Genomic DNA, 16,918 nt, shown 5'->3' with positions numbered 1-16,918 from the left:
AGCCGCCCCGAGTCTTCGGAGAGGGGCGGCATACAAATCCAAATAATAAATAAATAATAAAATAAATAAATAAATAAAATAATATTCTGTTTTTCTAATGATCACATTTGTCTCTGGGAAGTCCAAGAGCAGCATATAAATATGACAGCACACAGCTTGATTCCTATTCTGCAACTATTGGTCTACCAGAATACTACTCTGATTTAGTCACATTAATCAGTTGTGCTATTATAGTACAACTGTTGCATGCTCCAGGGTAAAAATAGACAAGAAAATAATTTTCTTAGGTTAGCTTTCCATAAACATAATAGTTAAATAAAACAAACATGATAATCTAAAAAGGTAGTGCTAGCTTAGGAAAAGTACCTGAATCTCATTCTAATCATAAGCACTATTGGGGGGAAACACATTTTATGATGCAGAAGAAATGACGGTAAACTTTTTGCATACTGCATTTATAATCTACAGTGAATTTTGACGCAAGAATTCTCAAATTAGCTTCCTATCCTTTACAGTCTCACAGCAAGGAAAATTGCTTGCAACTATCCATTTGAAATTACACTAATAAGATGTACTAAAACTAGATCAGGCTATGAAAAAAGATTTATTTATTTTTTAAAGACTGGGAAAAGATTGATCAGGTGATTAGCAGAAACTCTGAGAAAAAAGAAACTTCTCAGGTTCAAAGCCCATACAGGGTCTTTCCCTTTAAAACTGTAAGGAGAGATATTCTTTGCTAATCTCAGGGAGAACAGTTGTCATCTGGAGTTGCAGCTGATAAGCTTAGATACAGGAAAGAATGGATTTAAACACAGCACTTCAGGAGCTCTTTGGAGAAAGGGTTTCTATGTGTTTGGTAATGCTTGTGCATCATATCAGCACATCAACTCTTTCTTACTGAACGGGTTTTCTCCTGGATAGAGGACTGTTAGCAGACTGGCAGCTCTCTGCCTGTAGTGGTGGATGAAGGTGGTGCTTAGGATCAGTTTGGGGTGGAGTTTTTTTTCTGCAAGTTGTTTTTATCATCCTGCTTAGAGACTTTGCCGTACAATACAACGTGCATCTCTAGAGATTCCAGCCTGTTTGACAGCACATGCTCCCAGCTGCTTGGAAATCTGACGTTTGGAATTGCCTTTGTTTCTTTTAAAGATTGGATGGTGTGGTGTTGGTGGGACTGTTTCCTTGTCCTTTTACAGCTGTCTACCTTCTTGTGCTGACAGTGCCTTTGTGCAAAAAGATCAAAAAGCAGGAGACAGCCTTGCTGATTACTGAGGAGTTCTTATATCATTTAGGGTCACTCAGCAAAAGAAAGCTCACTCTTCTCATTTTTTTTTCTGGAACTTCCATTGGATTGAAATACAATGAATGGGACTTTATTTAACCAAACATTGTTGGAAGAAGGTATGTTTTCCAATCGATCCCAAGATCTGGGGATTCTGATTGGCTGCTGCAATGGGACAGGAACAGTGGTGGCCAGCGATGGAGGGGCATCGGTCCTGCTCCCAGATGAAAGGAACCTCTTCATCAACCGAGTGGTCCAGATTGCTGTTCTTTGTGTCCTCTCATTGACTGTCATCTTTGGGGTGTTCTTTTTAGGCTGCAACCTGCTCATCAAATCAGAGAGCATGATCAACTTTTTGGTCAAAGACCGCAGACCATCCAAAGATGTTGGCATTGCAATCATGGGACTCTACTGAGCAAAGATTGTGGAGCATTTCTCAGTGGGTGACTCAAGTAATAGCTTTCTCACTGCAAGTATAGGATGCAAATATTGTTGTGGCAAGAAAAAGGGGAACCTGGGGTGGCATGTTACTAGATGGAGTTACAAAAAAAGAAAGGGGGTGGGAGGGAGGGGGAAGGGAGGAGAGAAAGTAAAAAAAACTCTGTGTGTATTACAGATGTAAATGAGGAGAAAAAAGAAATATTCTTACAGCAAGTTTTGTGCAAATTTTAAATTTCTGCCTGTAGAAATGTCATATTGTTTGCATGACTAGTCTATGTATAAAGATAAGTAAGTGAAGATGTCCAAGTCTTTTACATTGTTTCTCTTGGACGTGAGCTTATAAGATCATAAGTGACTGGACATAAGCTTTTGTTGTATGAGCTGGATATTCATATCTAAATACAAAATTTAAAGTCAAGACTGCAAGACAAAGACGCACTTAAGTTCCCTAAAGTGATAAGTAATGTGATGTTTTGTTTTGTCTGCTCAGTGAGTGCTTTCAGGGAAAGCTTTTTACTGAAACAACATACAGTCTCATTTATGGAAATCACTGGAGGATTCGAATATTGTTTTCTTTTAAATGTAACTCAACTCTTCCTTCATTTTTCTTATCTCAGAAATCTACAAGGGACATTATTGCCTTTGATCGATAATGCTAGGAACTGCATGTTTGGAAGCATCCATAGTCATAGCATGTGTTTTTCAAAAATATTATGGTACAAGATCTTTTTTCAGATACAATGTTATGTTAGTGCCTTGCAATAAGGAAAAAGTGGTTGTGGGGATATTTAGTATAAAAAATATATGTTTTTAAAAGCAGCTGGGTTTTTTTGGTATTTTACCCTTTCAAAAATTTATTATTTATTGCCCTAATGAACTTGTTAAAATGGTTTTCCTCTGATTTTTAAAAGGAAATACGAGATAGTTCAGTTAATCAGATTCAAAAAGTATCTGAAAGTAAAGAGATAAACGAAGAGTCCACTTAATTTGCTGCAGATTTAAAATATTGTTTTAGGATATGATAGAACATAGCAAATTAAGCCTCTTAGCCTCTTTTTATATTATCATCCATATTAGCATTGTGGTTGGATGGGGGGGGGGGAAATTATATATGTTTTGGTTGTTACATAATTGTGGGGATAGAAGGTGGGGAAAAAGAGTGAAGGAACTAAGCCTTTGCCAAACAGAAATAGGTGCTGCAAAATTGTGAGATATGCTCAACATGTATTTACAATGAGATATATGTTCACATCCCACTACACAAAAGAAATGGCACTTCTTTTGAGGAACACCTACTGATGCATATTTTACACTTTTGGACTTTTCTTTTGTATAAAGCTCCTTGAAATGTGAAATTATCACATTTACATTTTTTTTAGTATTTGCATATTGCCCTTTGTCTAAGAAGCTTAAAAGAACCTATTCACTGTAGCCTTAAAACCCTTGTAAACGATTACAAAGGAAGAACAATTTGTCTAAACTTGCTTTTTAAACTTAAAGTGGAGATTTACTGATTAAAAGTCAGATTGAAAACTTCATTCAGCTATGATGAACAAACATATCTCTTTGGACATCCCTTCTTAAGTGGAAATTTGAGTCTTTGTATCTCATTTTTGGAAGAAAAAAAATATTTACATTCATTTTGGTATACAATCAGCTGGACCCTTGCCTTTTCTTATATTTGTTTTACATTGCAGTATTGTCTGACATTTCTGATCGAACATTGTTTGAGACAGATTTTATTTCAGTGCCCTTTATTTTTTTATACATTCACAATTAATTGAACAGTCTTATAACTCTTTACTTTTACTCTGAATTCCTAAGGACATAAATTATGGTCCATGAGACTAATCTCTAAGAAGACATGAGCATTGGGTTATAAGGCAAATCTCAGTTCAACTATCTGACAAATTGACTGTGGAACCTCAGTACTGCTCCTGGAAAGAAAAGTAATGGGTATATTATCATTTCATGAAATTGAATTGAATTGTCTACTTTTTGAAGAATTTTTTTCTCTCCAGTGTTATTAACGTGTCACCTCCCTCACCCTGCTTGACTATGTCTTCTGATTATACAATCTTCTTCCATGTTATCCATCTCAAGTATGATTACACAAATCTCATAGCCTAACTAGAATTGTTAAGTTCATTCTTGATATCATCAGAGTGAGTTGCCATAACTTTGGTTATTGATATATTGATATTAACATTATTCCAAGCTCACCAATTAAACTATTCCCAAGTCCTATTTCAAGGCTCTTCTGAACTGCATGCTACACTTCTAATTTCTTTCCAAGATAAAAAATGAATTTCTATGAGATCTAAAATATTTAGCCCAGTAGCTTCATCAAAGGTTGATGTTGAACTAAAATTTCAGAAGGCAGAAATTATTCAAAGGTAGATGCTATTCTTAAGAAACTGTCATATTAACAGTTTGTATTTAAATTGTGTTGATTTTTATCTACTCTTTAGAGCTGGCCTTACCTCAGACTTGCTCATTATCAACATTGCTCAGATCCCAGGTCTACTCTCTATTTTGTGAGCACAAAGAATAAATATGTAGGGTGAACACTCTTAACCTGTCATGAAACTTTACTAATTTAATCTCAAATACTTTCATTTCAGGCTGAGGAACAAAAGCTCCTGTATCTTCAAGATAGAATTTCAGAACACAAGATCTAAACTCTTCCCTAAAGAATTAGTAGGGCATCCTTCTTCAGTTAGCATATAGATAAACTGAGGAATCAAGAGCATAAGATTAAATGATGCCCAACATCTTAGATAACTAGAATCCGCATTTTTCTCAAGCGATGTATTATTGGCCAGAAATTGGATGATAGAAAAACTGAAATATAATTGAAATTAAGATTAAATCCAAATTGAATGTTAACAAATCAAAATATTTAGTATTATTCCCTTGAGACAAACTTGATTCTTGATGATTTTATGAACAGATCCATGTAACAGAAAGTAACAGAAAGGTTTATCATTCTCTTCTTCAGGAACATTTTTCTATTCCCCACACAAAGGTTTGGCCAGGCGTTTTCCTGATAGCTTCCAATCCAGTTAAAAACTAAATCATAGTTAACTTTTTCAGAAATTTAATAACACCTTTCTCCTGTTGCCTAAATGGTTACAATTGATGGCAATCTGTACACAGTCTAGGTTTTGAAGAACTACGCAGTCAGAGAATGAAAGTTCCATAGAACCCAGTCAAGTTATTTAATTGATTAAAAGCCAGTCTCGTGTGGTCTACATATATTAGAAACTGATGGTTCTTATAATATTGCACTCATAATTACAAGTTATGTATGACACATTCAGCCATTAGAAGGTATAATGCCATCCAGATGTATCTACAGGAAGGGGTTAAAAAATTAATATGGCAGCCCCGACCATGTAACTAAAGTTGCCTCCCTTTTGTGTGTGTCTGTGCATGTTGTTACACATATAAAAAGGCAAGGTGCTTTAATTGCATAATTATAGCCAATTTTTGGCAACTCTGTAGACTATATGAACTTCTGGCTATATCAGAACTACAAGCAGAGCAGTTTAAAAAAAAAGAAAAAAAAAGATCTCAGTATATGAAAAAGAAATCATAAATACAAGAGCCTGATCTAGTTTGGGTTCTCCTTCAGATCACTTTTCGAGGGAATATATCCTCCCAGACCCTTACTAAAATAGGGGTCTAGAACTCCACTTAAAGTGAGTACAGTGAGAAAGCTATAATCTATATTAGGAATAAAGCTATGACTAAGAATTAGACAAGGTTGCCTTTCCCCCATAAGTGGCTATTTTAATACACGTATAATCAGTGTTACTTAATGTAACATCTAATTTTGCTTCCAATACCAGATATTTGGGATAGAATAGATGGCTTAAATAAAGGGAGAACCCAAAGAAGCCAATGTATCCAAGCGTCTTCTGCCCTGGGGGGGGGGGGAGTGCATACTTCTAATAAAAGAAGTACATTAGACCCAGAGTTCCTTTCCACCCATAGCAAACAATGATATTATATTACGATATTACACAGAATATCTTATGTGTAAGCCTTATGCGAATAAAAAAGTGATTAGAAATATATTGTCAGGAGGTTAATTTCCAAAATAAGAAAGGACAATATTCAACTAATAAGAGGAAATTGTTTTTGTACTTAGGAGTCTTTTTTTCATTAAACAGAAAAAGGATATTACTATTGAACTGGGCTGGAGCTAATAGATGATAGGATAATAAATGCAAGAAGACATCTGTAATTTTTAGCTAGTTAACAGCAGGGATTACAAATTCAGGCTTGTTGCGTTGCATTTATAGCTTGAAAAGAAAGGAAAGAGGCACCAGAGAAAACACAGTAGCCAAATTGACAATATTTCCATAAAACACATGAGGCTTTTCACATCAGTGTCATTCATTTATAGTAGTTGATACTACAATAATTTATAGGAATCTAAATTTTGTGCCAATAAAAGTTAGCTTTGGATGTATAAATTATGCATCTTCAATATGTTTAATCTTTTAATTTATATTATATTGCAATTCCCACTTTGCAATGTTTCTCCAAAGAGGGAGAGGGTCAGGGAGAGGGAGAGGAAAGATACTGGGAAGGACCTGTCAAAATAGACAAGAAGTTCACACTTAGAATCTATGGTTTGTTTCTATTTTTCTACATAAGTCTTTCTACAGCAAACATTTACAATGATGAATATATGAACAAACAAAATTCTTTACAATGATGGGGGGGGACCTTTTTAAAAAATCAACTAAAGTCAGGGTAATTATTGTAGAGGATTATTGTAGAGGATACCTAGAGATGGTATCTAGTGATAACTAGATGATGTATGTTTTCAATGATTTGTGAAAAATATTTGTATTTATGTATTTTGTGTTTCCCTAAAGGTTCTCATCTCTAATTATAATACTGTAGACAACAAAAGCTTAATTGTTTTGCTAAACACTACTTTCTGTGCTCAATTCCCTTGTTGACCCACAAACCTTAGCATTTGATAGTATCCTTTAACTGTTAAAGATCTGTTTGTTTTGTAGGGTTTCAGATGCTTTTAAATTGTTTTGTAGCTATACAATCTTATAAACATAGTATGATGATGCCTCAGTTCCCCATGAGTGGTCATTGTCAGCTTCTGCATGTAACATGTCATTTAATTCTAGTCAAGTCAAAAGTTCTAAATATTTTGTTTCCTCTCAAAACTGTTTCCTGACCAGCAACATGGTAGTTTTTGTTTCAATCATTAAATTGTCTACTGCAGTAGTTCTCAGCCTCAAGCTGTTCTTTACTACGGACCTCTTTAAATATCTTTTTTTTGGCAACAGACCATGGCCACACACACACCGACTTAATATAAAATTTAAGCCATAAAATTTCTTCAAGGCTTCACAGATCCCCTATGATGACATTGCAGCCTCTGAAGGGTCCCAAAACCATGGGTTGAAAACCCTTGGTCTACTGCAGTGATAGCGAACCTATGGCACGGGTGCCACAGGTGGCATGCAGAGCCATATCTGCTGGCACACGAGCTGTTGCCTTAGTCAGCTGCAATGTGCATATGTGTGTCAGTCAGCTGATTTTTGGCTCACATAAAGGCTCTTGGAGGGTGGTTTTGGTTTCCAGAGAGCCTCCAGTGGGATGAGGGAAAGTGTTTTTACCTTCCCCAGTCTCCAGGGAATTCAATTCAATTCAATTTATTAGATTTGTATGCAGCCCCTCTCTGAAGTCTCGGGAAAGGAACAACTCGGGAAAGGGAAGCCTTTGGAGCCTGGGGAGGGCAAAACACGAGCCTACGGGGCCCACCAGAAGTTGGGAAACAGGCCACTTCCAGCCTCCAGAGGACCAATGGAGGGTGGGGGAAAGCTATTTTTGTTCTCTCCAGTTATTGAATTATGGGTTTGGGCATTCATGCACATGCGATAGCGTGCACCCACGCTCTTTCGGCACCCGAGGAAAAAAAGGTTCGCCATCACTGGTCTACTGTATTCCTCTCAAGTGTTATCAGAAGCTAACTATGCCACATCCCCTCAAAGCTTCATCTTCACTGTTCATTGCATTTAGACTTCCAGAGAGAAACAGGGATTGTTGGAATTCCTGGGTGAGATAGTTATTATATTATAGTTATTATTATGAGATAGCAGCATTTCCAAAACACTGATTTGTCCTTTGCTTCTCCTGAGGGGAAAAGTGTAGCTCAGCTTAATAATAATAATAATAATAATAATAATAATAATAATCATCATCATCATCATCATCATCATCATCATCATCATCATCATCATCATCATAATCATAATATATTAGATTTGTATGCCACCCCTCTCCGAAGACTCGGGGCTTACTTTTCATTCTGTTACCAGAGAGAATAAAGAGAGGTAGGCACGTGATCCTTCACAAGAGCAGATTTTTTTATTATGTCCTGAGAAGCTGGGAAATTTTCACTCCAATCCGACAAGGAAGTGGAGCAGGGAAATTCTGATTGGCTCCTTCCCAAAAGGGCTCCCTATTCCCTCCCAAAAGCAGGCAGGGGTTGATGTTTGCTCACTATAACCACTAAAGAGCTGAACTTATACTGCCAATCTCCTCCTCTTCAGTATCTGAACTCAACATTGACGATGAAGGTGGAATACTGAAGAGAATTTTTAAACAAAGGCAATTCAGCTTGGCCGGATGGAAGCATCGGACTACAAGGCACCAGATTCAAATTGGTCAAAGAAGAACTTTGATATGGACATATCAAACATATCAAACATATGGACTACACATCTCGATCAGGGGAAATCAATAGATACATTTTATATTGACCTCTGTAAAGCCTTTGACTCAGTGGTTCATGACAAACTATTCTAAAACTCAAATCCTATGGCATCTCAGGATTCTTCCATGGTTGGATAACTGCATTCCTATCAAACAGGCAACAAGTTGTCAAAATAGGAAGGGCCATATCTAATCCTGTTTCGGCTAACAGTGGTATACCCCAAGGCAGCGTACTTGGACCAACACTCTTCATACTCTATGTAAATTTGTTTACATTGTATTATTATTGCTGTGAGCCGCCCCGAGTCTGCGGAGAGGGGCGGCATACAAATCTGATTAATAAATAATAAATAAATAATAAATAAATAAATGACCTATGCAATCATATTACAAGCAACTGCATTATCTCCACCGACGATGTAAAACTTTTCAAAACACCAAAACACAGCTACTCTCCAAAAAGATCTTGACTTTGCGTCTGAATGGTCAAACATCTGGCAACTCCAAATTTCAACCAAAGAATGCTGTGTCCTACACATTGGCAAAAAGAATCAGAACACCAGATGCAAGCTGAACAAACAAGACCTTACAGACAACCCTCACTCCGTAAAAGATTTTGGAAGACTCATATCAAATGATCAAAAGTGCCAAAGCCCACCGCAAACAACATTGCCAAAAAGGCTTCAAGAGTTGTTAAATTAATCCTATGTAGCATCTGCTCCGCTAATCTCACACTACTAACCAGAACATACAAAACTTTCACCAGACCAGTCCTTGAATACAACTCATCTGTCTGGAACCCACACCACATTTCGGACATAAACGCTTTAGAAAATGTCCAGAGATACTTTAATAGTAGAGCCCGCCACTCCTCCACTCGCAACAGAATACCCTACGCAACTAGACTTAAAATTCTAGATTTAGAAAGCTTAGAATTACATAGCCTTAAACACAACCTAAGCATAGCCCATAAAATCATCTGCTACAATGTCCTTTCTGTCAATGACTACTTCAGCTTCAACCACAACAATACATGAGCACACAACAGATACAAACGCCCCAAACTTGACTGCAAGAAATACGACTTTAGTAACTGAGTAGTTAATGCAAGGAACTCACTACCTGACTCTGTAGTATCATCACCTAACCCCCAAAAACTTTACCCTTAGACTATCCACTGTTGACCTCTCCTGATTTCTAAAAGGTTAGTAAGGGGCGGGCATAAGTGCACCAGCGTGCCTTCCGTCCCCTGTCCTAATGTTTCTCTCTTGCTAGTATCATGTATATAAACATTGTTATATCTATATATATTATCAATACGTACTTGACAAAATAAATTTTAAAATAAAATAAAATAAAATAAGAAACAACCAACTAGAGCACCATGATGTCATCCTACAATCCATTGACCCCATTTTATGGAGAAAATGAATCGTGGGATTATATGGCAAGATTCTGCGGTTTCCCGGGAGCTAATGATTTAATGAATCTTACAGATAATAGTTAGAGAGACATGTTCCTGAGCCATTGTGGGCCTGAGGTTTTTGATAGAGCTGTAGTGTTAGCAGAGCCAAAAACTATAGAAACAGTTACATGGACAAAGCTACAGGGGGTATTCAAGAGGCACTATGATCCAGCCCCTTCAAAATTCATTAGCCAGTATGAATTCAGTGAACGCTTGCAGCAGGAATGAGAAAACATAAATGATTACATGGCTGAACTGAGAAAAGCTGCAATCCATTGCAAATTTCAGAATCTAGGTGAAGCATTCCTCTTCCAGCTCATTCGTGGGGAGCATTATATGGGGTTACAAAAAACACTCCTAGCAAAGGGAAGAAGCTAGGACAGGAGTGACATCTATTAAGGCTGCTGAAACATTGCTCTGAAGGAACACTCCAATTAAAGGGGATGTTGAAGTTTGCAAGATTCAAGAAAAGGATGTTGCTACTGAACAACCCAAACATGAAGAAGATGACAAAGAGATATACCAGATGGGCCATAGAAGGGAGGCGCAGAATCCAGGGCCAATATCTTGTTTTAGTTTTGGAGGCAACATCCCTGAGCAAATTGCCATTACGTGACACCATTTGCTGCAGATGTGAGAAATTTGGACACACAGTGAGAGTTTTCAAGGCACTGTATTTCCCGTCAAGCGGTTCTGGGGGAAACTACTACCTGACTGAGCCAAGGAGAGATGAGAGGGGCCCAAAGAGATGAGTCAGCAGCCACATTCCACAACCAGAGGTAAATTACATGAGTGTGAACCAAGTGAGGGGTCAGAGCAGTGCACCGATCTGCATTACAGTGTTAGTGGAAGGTTCCCCATGTGAGACATAGATATGGCTCATCGATAACAATTGTTCCCTGGGAAATTGCCAAGAGGTCCATGTCTAACCTCACCCTGGGACAACAAAGAACTCAACCAGTGAGGATCTCAGACTGCCCAGCAAACCAAATCCCAGTGTTGGGAATAAAAAGAGTGACCATAAAATATGATGACCGAAAAGCAAGCCTGTGCTGACAAATGTCCATGATCACATTCTAAGCCTACTGAGTCAAAATTGGTTCAGAACTCTCCGAATGAAGGTGACTCGAGATGAGAAGACCATTAATGTGATGGTTATGGGCAGCTGTGATAACCTGTGATAACCTATTAGAGGAGTTCCAGGATATCTTCAACTCAGCACTTTTGTACTTAAGCCATTGATCAACAAAAATTTAGATGGGCTAATAGCTCAGAGACTCTTAGAACTGGTCAATCATGCTAAATGGGAAACCCCAATAGTGCCAATATTAAAGAGCGCTGCACTTATGTGCCAACTATAAATACACATTGTATAAGGCATACCTGGTACTTGTAATCCAACATCTATTACACATAATAGGCCTGGATGCCATTTTTGCAAAATTGGACCTTGCACAGGCGTATCAGCAACTTCCTGTTGATTGCAAGATTGCAAAGGCCTAAATGATAGTTACCCACTGCAGGGGTATTAAATGTAACAAGTTACAATTCACTGTTAGCGTGGCCCCAGGGATCTTCCAAGGAATAAATGAATGAATGTTAATTAAATTGCCAGGTGTTGTCCTGTATTTTGATGACATATTAATAACGGCAAAGGATGTCACCCAGCTAAAGAAGTAATTGCAAGAAGTGCTAACATGTTTCCGAGCTGCAGAGCTGCTAGCTAAAGTGATCAAGTGCCAGATAGGAGTTCCTGAGATAGAATTCTTGAGGTACCAGATAGATGGATCCAGACTGCACCCCACTAAAGACAAGCTTATGGCCAGTAGGGAGGCTCTGGTGCCCACCAATAAATCCAATTTGCAAGCGTTTTTTAGGACTGCTAAACTTCTACAGTATTTTTCTAAAAAATAAAGCTACCATTGCAGAGCCCCACCACAAACTGCTATCCAAAAAAACCTACATGGTTTGGGGGTCTGGCGCTGTAAAGGATCTCCTCTTGGAAAAAGGTTTCCTGATACAATTTAATGAGATTGCCGGTGGGCCTAGTGTGCAATCCATCACGTTTTGGGGGTGGGGGCAGTCCTGAGCCATAGACTTCCATGATATCCCCATTGCCTATTTCTCCAGGACTCTGTCGAACAGTGAGAGAAATTATGGCCAAATTGACTAGGAGGCCCTTGCTGTTATAGCTGGGGTAAAAGGTTTCCATGAATACCTTTACAGGAGGCATTTTGAGCTGGTCACTGATCATTTGCCCTTATTAGAGGTCCTAGCAGGGAACAAACCCATGCCAGATGCTCTTCCTCCAAGAATGCTGAGATAATCTTTATTTCTTGCTGCCTATTCTTATACACTAAAATACTGACCGGGCAGGGCCATGGAGAACATAGATGTCCTGAGCCACTGCCCCTTACCAGACTTGGTGGACGACCCCACTCTGGGCATCCCAATCCTATTGATTGACTCTGCCAGGCTGGTGGAGATCACGGCTGCAGACATTGCAGCAGAAACAACCAAAGGCATGGAATTCCATACTATTTTGAACTGGCTGAGGAGGGGGTTGCCACAGGGGCTGGTAAAACCTGACCTCCAACCATATGCAAAAAGACAACATGAAATAGTGGTACAAGGGAGGTGCCAATTATGGGATGATTGTGTCCTTGCTCGTTTGTCACTACGAGAGGATATTCTAAGGGCATTACACAAGGGGGACCCAGGGGTAGTTAGAAACATAGAAACATAGAAGTCTGACGGCAGAAAAAGACCACATGGTCCATCTAGTCTGCCCTTATACTATTTTCTGTATTTTCTCTTAGGATGGATATATGTTTATCCCAGGCATGTTTAAATTCAGTTACTGTGGATTTATCTACCACGTCTGCTGGATCTGCTACTCTTTCAGTAAAATAATATTTTCTCATGTTGCTTTTGATCTTTCCCACAACTAACTTCAGATTGTGTCCCCTTGTTCTTGTGTTCACTTTCCTATTAAAAACACTTCCCTCCTGGACCTTATTTAACCCTTTAATATATTTAAATGTTTCGATCATGTCTCCCCTTTTCCTTCTGTCCCCCAGACTATACAGATTGAGTTCATTAAGTCTTTCCTGATACGTTTTACGCTTAAGACCTTCCACCATTCTTGTAGCCCGTCTTTGGACCCGTTCAATTTTGTCAATGTCTTTTTGAAGGTGAGGTCTCCAGAACTGAACACAGTATTCCAAATGTGGTCTCACCAGCATTCTATATAGCGGGATCATAATCTCCCTCTTCCTGCTTGTTATACCTCTAGCTATGCAGCCAAGCATCCTACTTGCTTTCCCTACCGCCTGACTGCACTGTTCACCCATTTTGAGACTGTCAGAAATTACTACCCCTAAATCCTTTTCTTCTGAAGTATTTGCTAACACAGAACTGCCAATACAATACTCAGATTGAGGATTCCTTTTCCCCAAGTGCATTATTTTACATTTGGAAACATTAAACTGCAGTTTCCATTGCTTTGACCATTTATCTAGTAAAGCTAAATCATTTACCATATTACAGATGCCTCCAGGAATATCAACCCTATTGCACACTTTAGAGTCATCGGCAAATAGGCAAACCTTCCCTACCAAACCTTCCCCTATGTCACTCACAAACATATTAAAAAGAATAGGACCCAGAACAGACCCTTGTGGCACACCGCTTGTAACCTGACTCTGCTCAGAATACTCGCCGTTAACAATAACTCTCTGATGTCTACGCTTCAGTCAGCTGCAAATCCATTGAACTATCCAGGGATTAAGTCCAATCTTCACTAATTTATCTATCAGCTCCTTATGTGGAACAGTATCAAAGGCTTTGCTGAAGTCCAGATAGGCAATATCCACGGCACCACCTTCATCCAACACCTTTGTGACATAGTCAAAGAAATCAATGAGATTAGTTCTGACATGATTTGCCTTCAGTAAAGCCATGCTGATTTGGGTCCAATAAGTTATTGTTTTTTAGGTGCTGATTTATCCTCTTTTTGAGTAGAGTCTCCATCATTTTATCTACAACTGATGTCAAGCTAACTGGCCTGTAGTTACCAGCTTCTTCTCTACTGCCCTTCTTGTGGATAGGCACAACACTGGCCATTCTCCAATCCTCAGGAACTTCACCTGTTAACAAGGATTGGTTAAACAAATCAGTCAGGGGGGTAGCAATGACAGATCTGAGTTCTTTAAGAACTCTGGGGTGGATGCCACTGGCATGGAGCTATGTGTGATGGCCCAATATGGACAAACACATAGAGGACTGGGTTGCAGGGTATATGCCATGCCAGGAATCTAAAGCTTTTCCATCAAGGTCCCCTGTCTACTAGTGAGAACAACACAAGGCTCCTTGGTCACACATACACGTGGATTTTGGGGGTCCATTTCATGGGCAAACATTTCTAATAGTAGTCGATGTATATTCAAAATGATTGGAAGTGGAAAGGATGCATTGCACGACATCAGAGTGGTCATTAGAGTCCTAAGAAAATTATTTGCTACACATGGGTTGCTGGATATAATAGTTTCAGACAATGGGCTGCAGTTAACTGATGTTAACTGCATTAACTGATGTTAACACCATTCAAAGAATTCCTAGCTAGTCTGGGAATCAAACACATATTGAATGCTCACTTCAAGCCAAGCAGCAATGGCCTAGCAGAATACACAGTTAAGGCCAACAAGGAGGCCCTAGGCCAAATCAGTTTGAGAGATTGGCAGGCCTGCAGAGACACAACACATAACTTCTAGTACAGCCACAGGGAAAAGCCCTGCAGAACTTCTAATGGGCCAGAAACTCCAGTCTGTCCTTGAAAGGTTACACCCAAGAAACTCAAATGAGAAGGAAAATTTCAATATGGCGAAAATTTTAAAAAATTGAAATAAATGATCCAGTATATGCAAGTAACTTTGCCAAGGGTTCCCTGTGGCTACCTGGGAAAGTCCTGGAAATAATACGCCCAAAATCATGCATAATAGGCCTGGGGGTGGCAGAACCTGGTGGCGTCATGTGGCCCAATTATGGGACCACCGGCCATTAAATGCCGACCAGAAAACAGGCCCACCCGCCTACAGCTACAACTAATTCCCAAAGAACCGGTGCACTTATTTTTTCATCTGGAGGCACCAGCGACAACAAAGAGTCCTTCTTGGCCAAATCCGAGGTGAGTGGTTCCAGAAGGTTCCAGAGAGCCATAGAGGGAAGACAAGTCCTCTCCAGCTTCAGCCAACACCCCGACTGAACTGCGCAGATCAACTAGAGCAGTTAAATGTCCTAGTATTTAGATGATTATGTATGCTAATTTATGCACTGAACTAAAGGGGAAACGATGTTATGTCCTGAGAAGCTGAGAAATTTTCATTCCAGTTCGACAAGGAAGTGGAGCAGGGAAATTCTGATTGGCTCCTTTCCAAAAGGGTTCCCTATTTAAATCCCTGCCAAAAGTAGGTAGGGGCTGATGTTTGCTCACTATAACTAATAAAGAGCTGAAGTTTTACTACCAGTCTTCTGTCTTTTCAGTATCTGAACTCAACAAGCAGGATTTATAATCAGAGGAGTCCATGTAGAAATAATTAATTTTCTCTTCTCTTCTCTTCTCTTCTCTTCTCTTCTCTTCTCTTCTCTTCTCTTCTCTTCTCTTCTCTCCTTCCTTCCCTTCCCCTCCCCATACCACTCCACTCCACTCCAGGTTTCATTAAAAAAAAAAACTTTTTACTTAGAACATTTTTTTTCATTTGGACAAAATCTAAACGCACCAGGAAACTGTCATCTCTCTCATTACATGGTTATTTTGGCCCTGATGGATGTGCAGAAGACAAAGAGTCGTCAAACCAAATGCAATACTTTTTAGAACTGATTGCTGTTCTGTGAGATAGAAAAGAAAGGACCAAAAACTCCCTGAAGAAAAAAAAAAGAGCAATTCATGCCAACAAAATAGCAACCTGTAGACACCTGATGGTAAATTCCTGACGGTTCATAAAATAAAATTGGAACCAAATAGAAGAGAGAAACAAGCCTCTTATATTTATCAGCAAAGATAGATTGGTATATGTCTATGGAGATTCTCAGTCATCCAAGCCATGGTTGTCCCAAAGATGCTTTTTCAAGAGGCAACTGGACTTCCTTGTTTTTCTTTGAATATGTTTCACTTCTCATTCAAGAAGCTTCTTCAGCTCTGACTGGATGTGGGGAATGGAAGGATTTATATTTCTTGCAGACAGCTGGTCATTTCCATTCTTTTAGATAGATATTGCAGTCAATTGGAGGTTTATCCTCGGGTAAATCTGAAACCTCCAAGTGACTTCAATCTATAAAAGGATGCAAATGACCAGCTATCTGCAAGGAATATATATACCCTTTCAATCCCCAGCATCCAGTCAGAACTGAAGAAGCTTCTTGAATGAGAAGTGAAACATCTTCACGGAAAAACAAGAAAGTCCACTTGAAAAAGAACTTGTGGGACAGATTGGCATAATTGGTTCCTGTCTCCCACAAAGCCCTCAAGACAGTGAGAAAAGGTCAGCCAAAAATAGGCATACAAATTAGACCTAGATTCTTTAATGAAGAGTAAGCTCTTGTTAAACAGGTTACAAATCAACAAAGACTAAAGAATTTCAGAAGCATCAGAACAACCTAGGTTGCAAATATTTTTACATCTACAAAATGGTTAGAAAAATCACAATTATTGCAGCATTATCAGAGATGCAGACAAAATTGCACTTCTAGCACAACGAAAATGTAATCACAGGGAGCTATAACATGTGCACATATACCTAAATCCATTTTATGAAATAAGGCATAGATAAATTATAGATAGGTAGGTAGGTAGGTAGGTCAGTAGGTAGGTAGGTAGGTAGGTAGGTAGGTGATGAATGGATGGATGGAGAGAGGGGGAGGGAGGGAGAGAGATTAGCTAATTATCTGGGTGTTGCCTGGGTATTTATTCATCCCAA

At 38.9% G+C, this 16,918-nt stretch overlaps 1 protein-coding gene across 1 annotated transcript; it reads left to right on the top strand.

The window, feature by feature from the left end:
* The first annotated feature begins 898 nt into the window (after positions 1–898).
* RPRML (reprimo like) lies at positions 899–1,796 on the top strand. Its single transcript, XM_070726746.1, has one exon. The coding sequence runs from the start codon at positions 1,362–1,364 to the stop codon at positions 1,695–1,697; it is 336 nt and encodes a 111-aa protein (XP_070582847.1). The 5' UTR covers positions 899–1,361; the 3' UTR covers positions 1,698–1,796.
* Positions 1,797–16,918: the final 15,122 nt, after the last annotated feature.

Source organism: Erythrolamprus reginae, chromosome Z (genome assembly GCF_031021105.1).
Source record: "Erythrolamprus reginae isolate rEryReg1 chromosome Z, rEryReg1.hap1, whole genome shotgun sequence".
NCBI lineage: Eukaryota > Metazoa > Chordata > Lepidosauria > Squamata > Dipsadidae > Erythrolamprus > Erythrolamprus reginae.
The sequence above is the reverse complement of the archived record's forward strand: the minus strand, read 5'-3'. Positions and strand labels throughout refer to the sequence as shown.

What these genes read in the sequence shown, in the direction of transcription:
- RPRML (XM_070726746.1), top strand. Translation starts at nt 1,362, where the DNA reads ATGAATGGGACTTTATTTAACCAAACATTGTTGGAAGAAGGTATGTTT.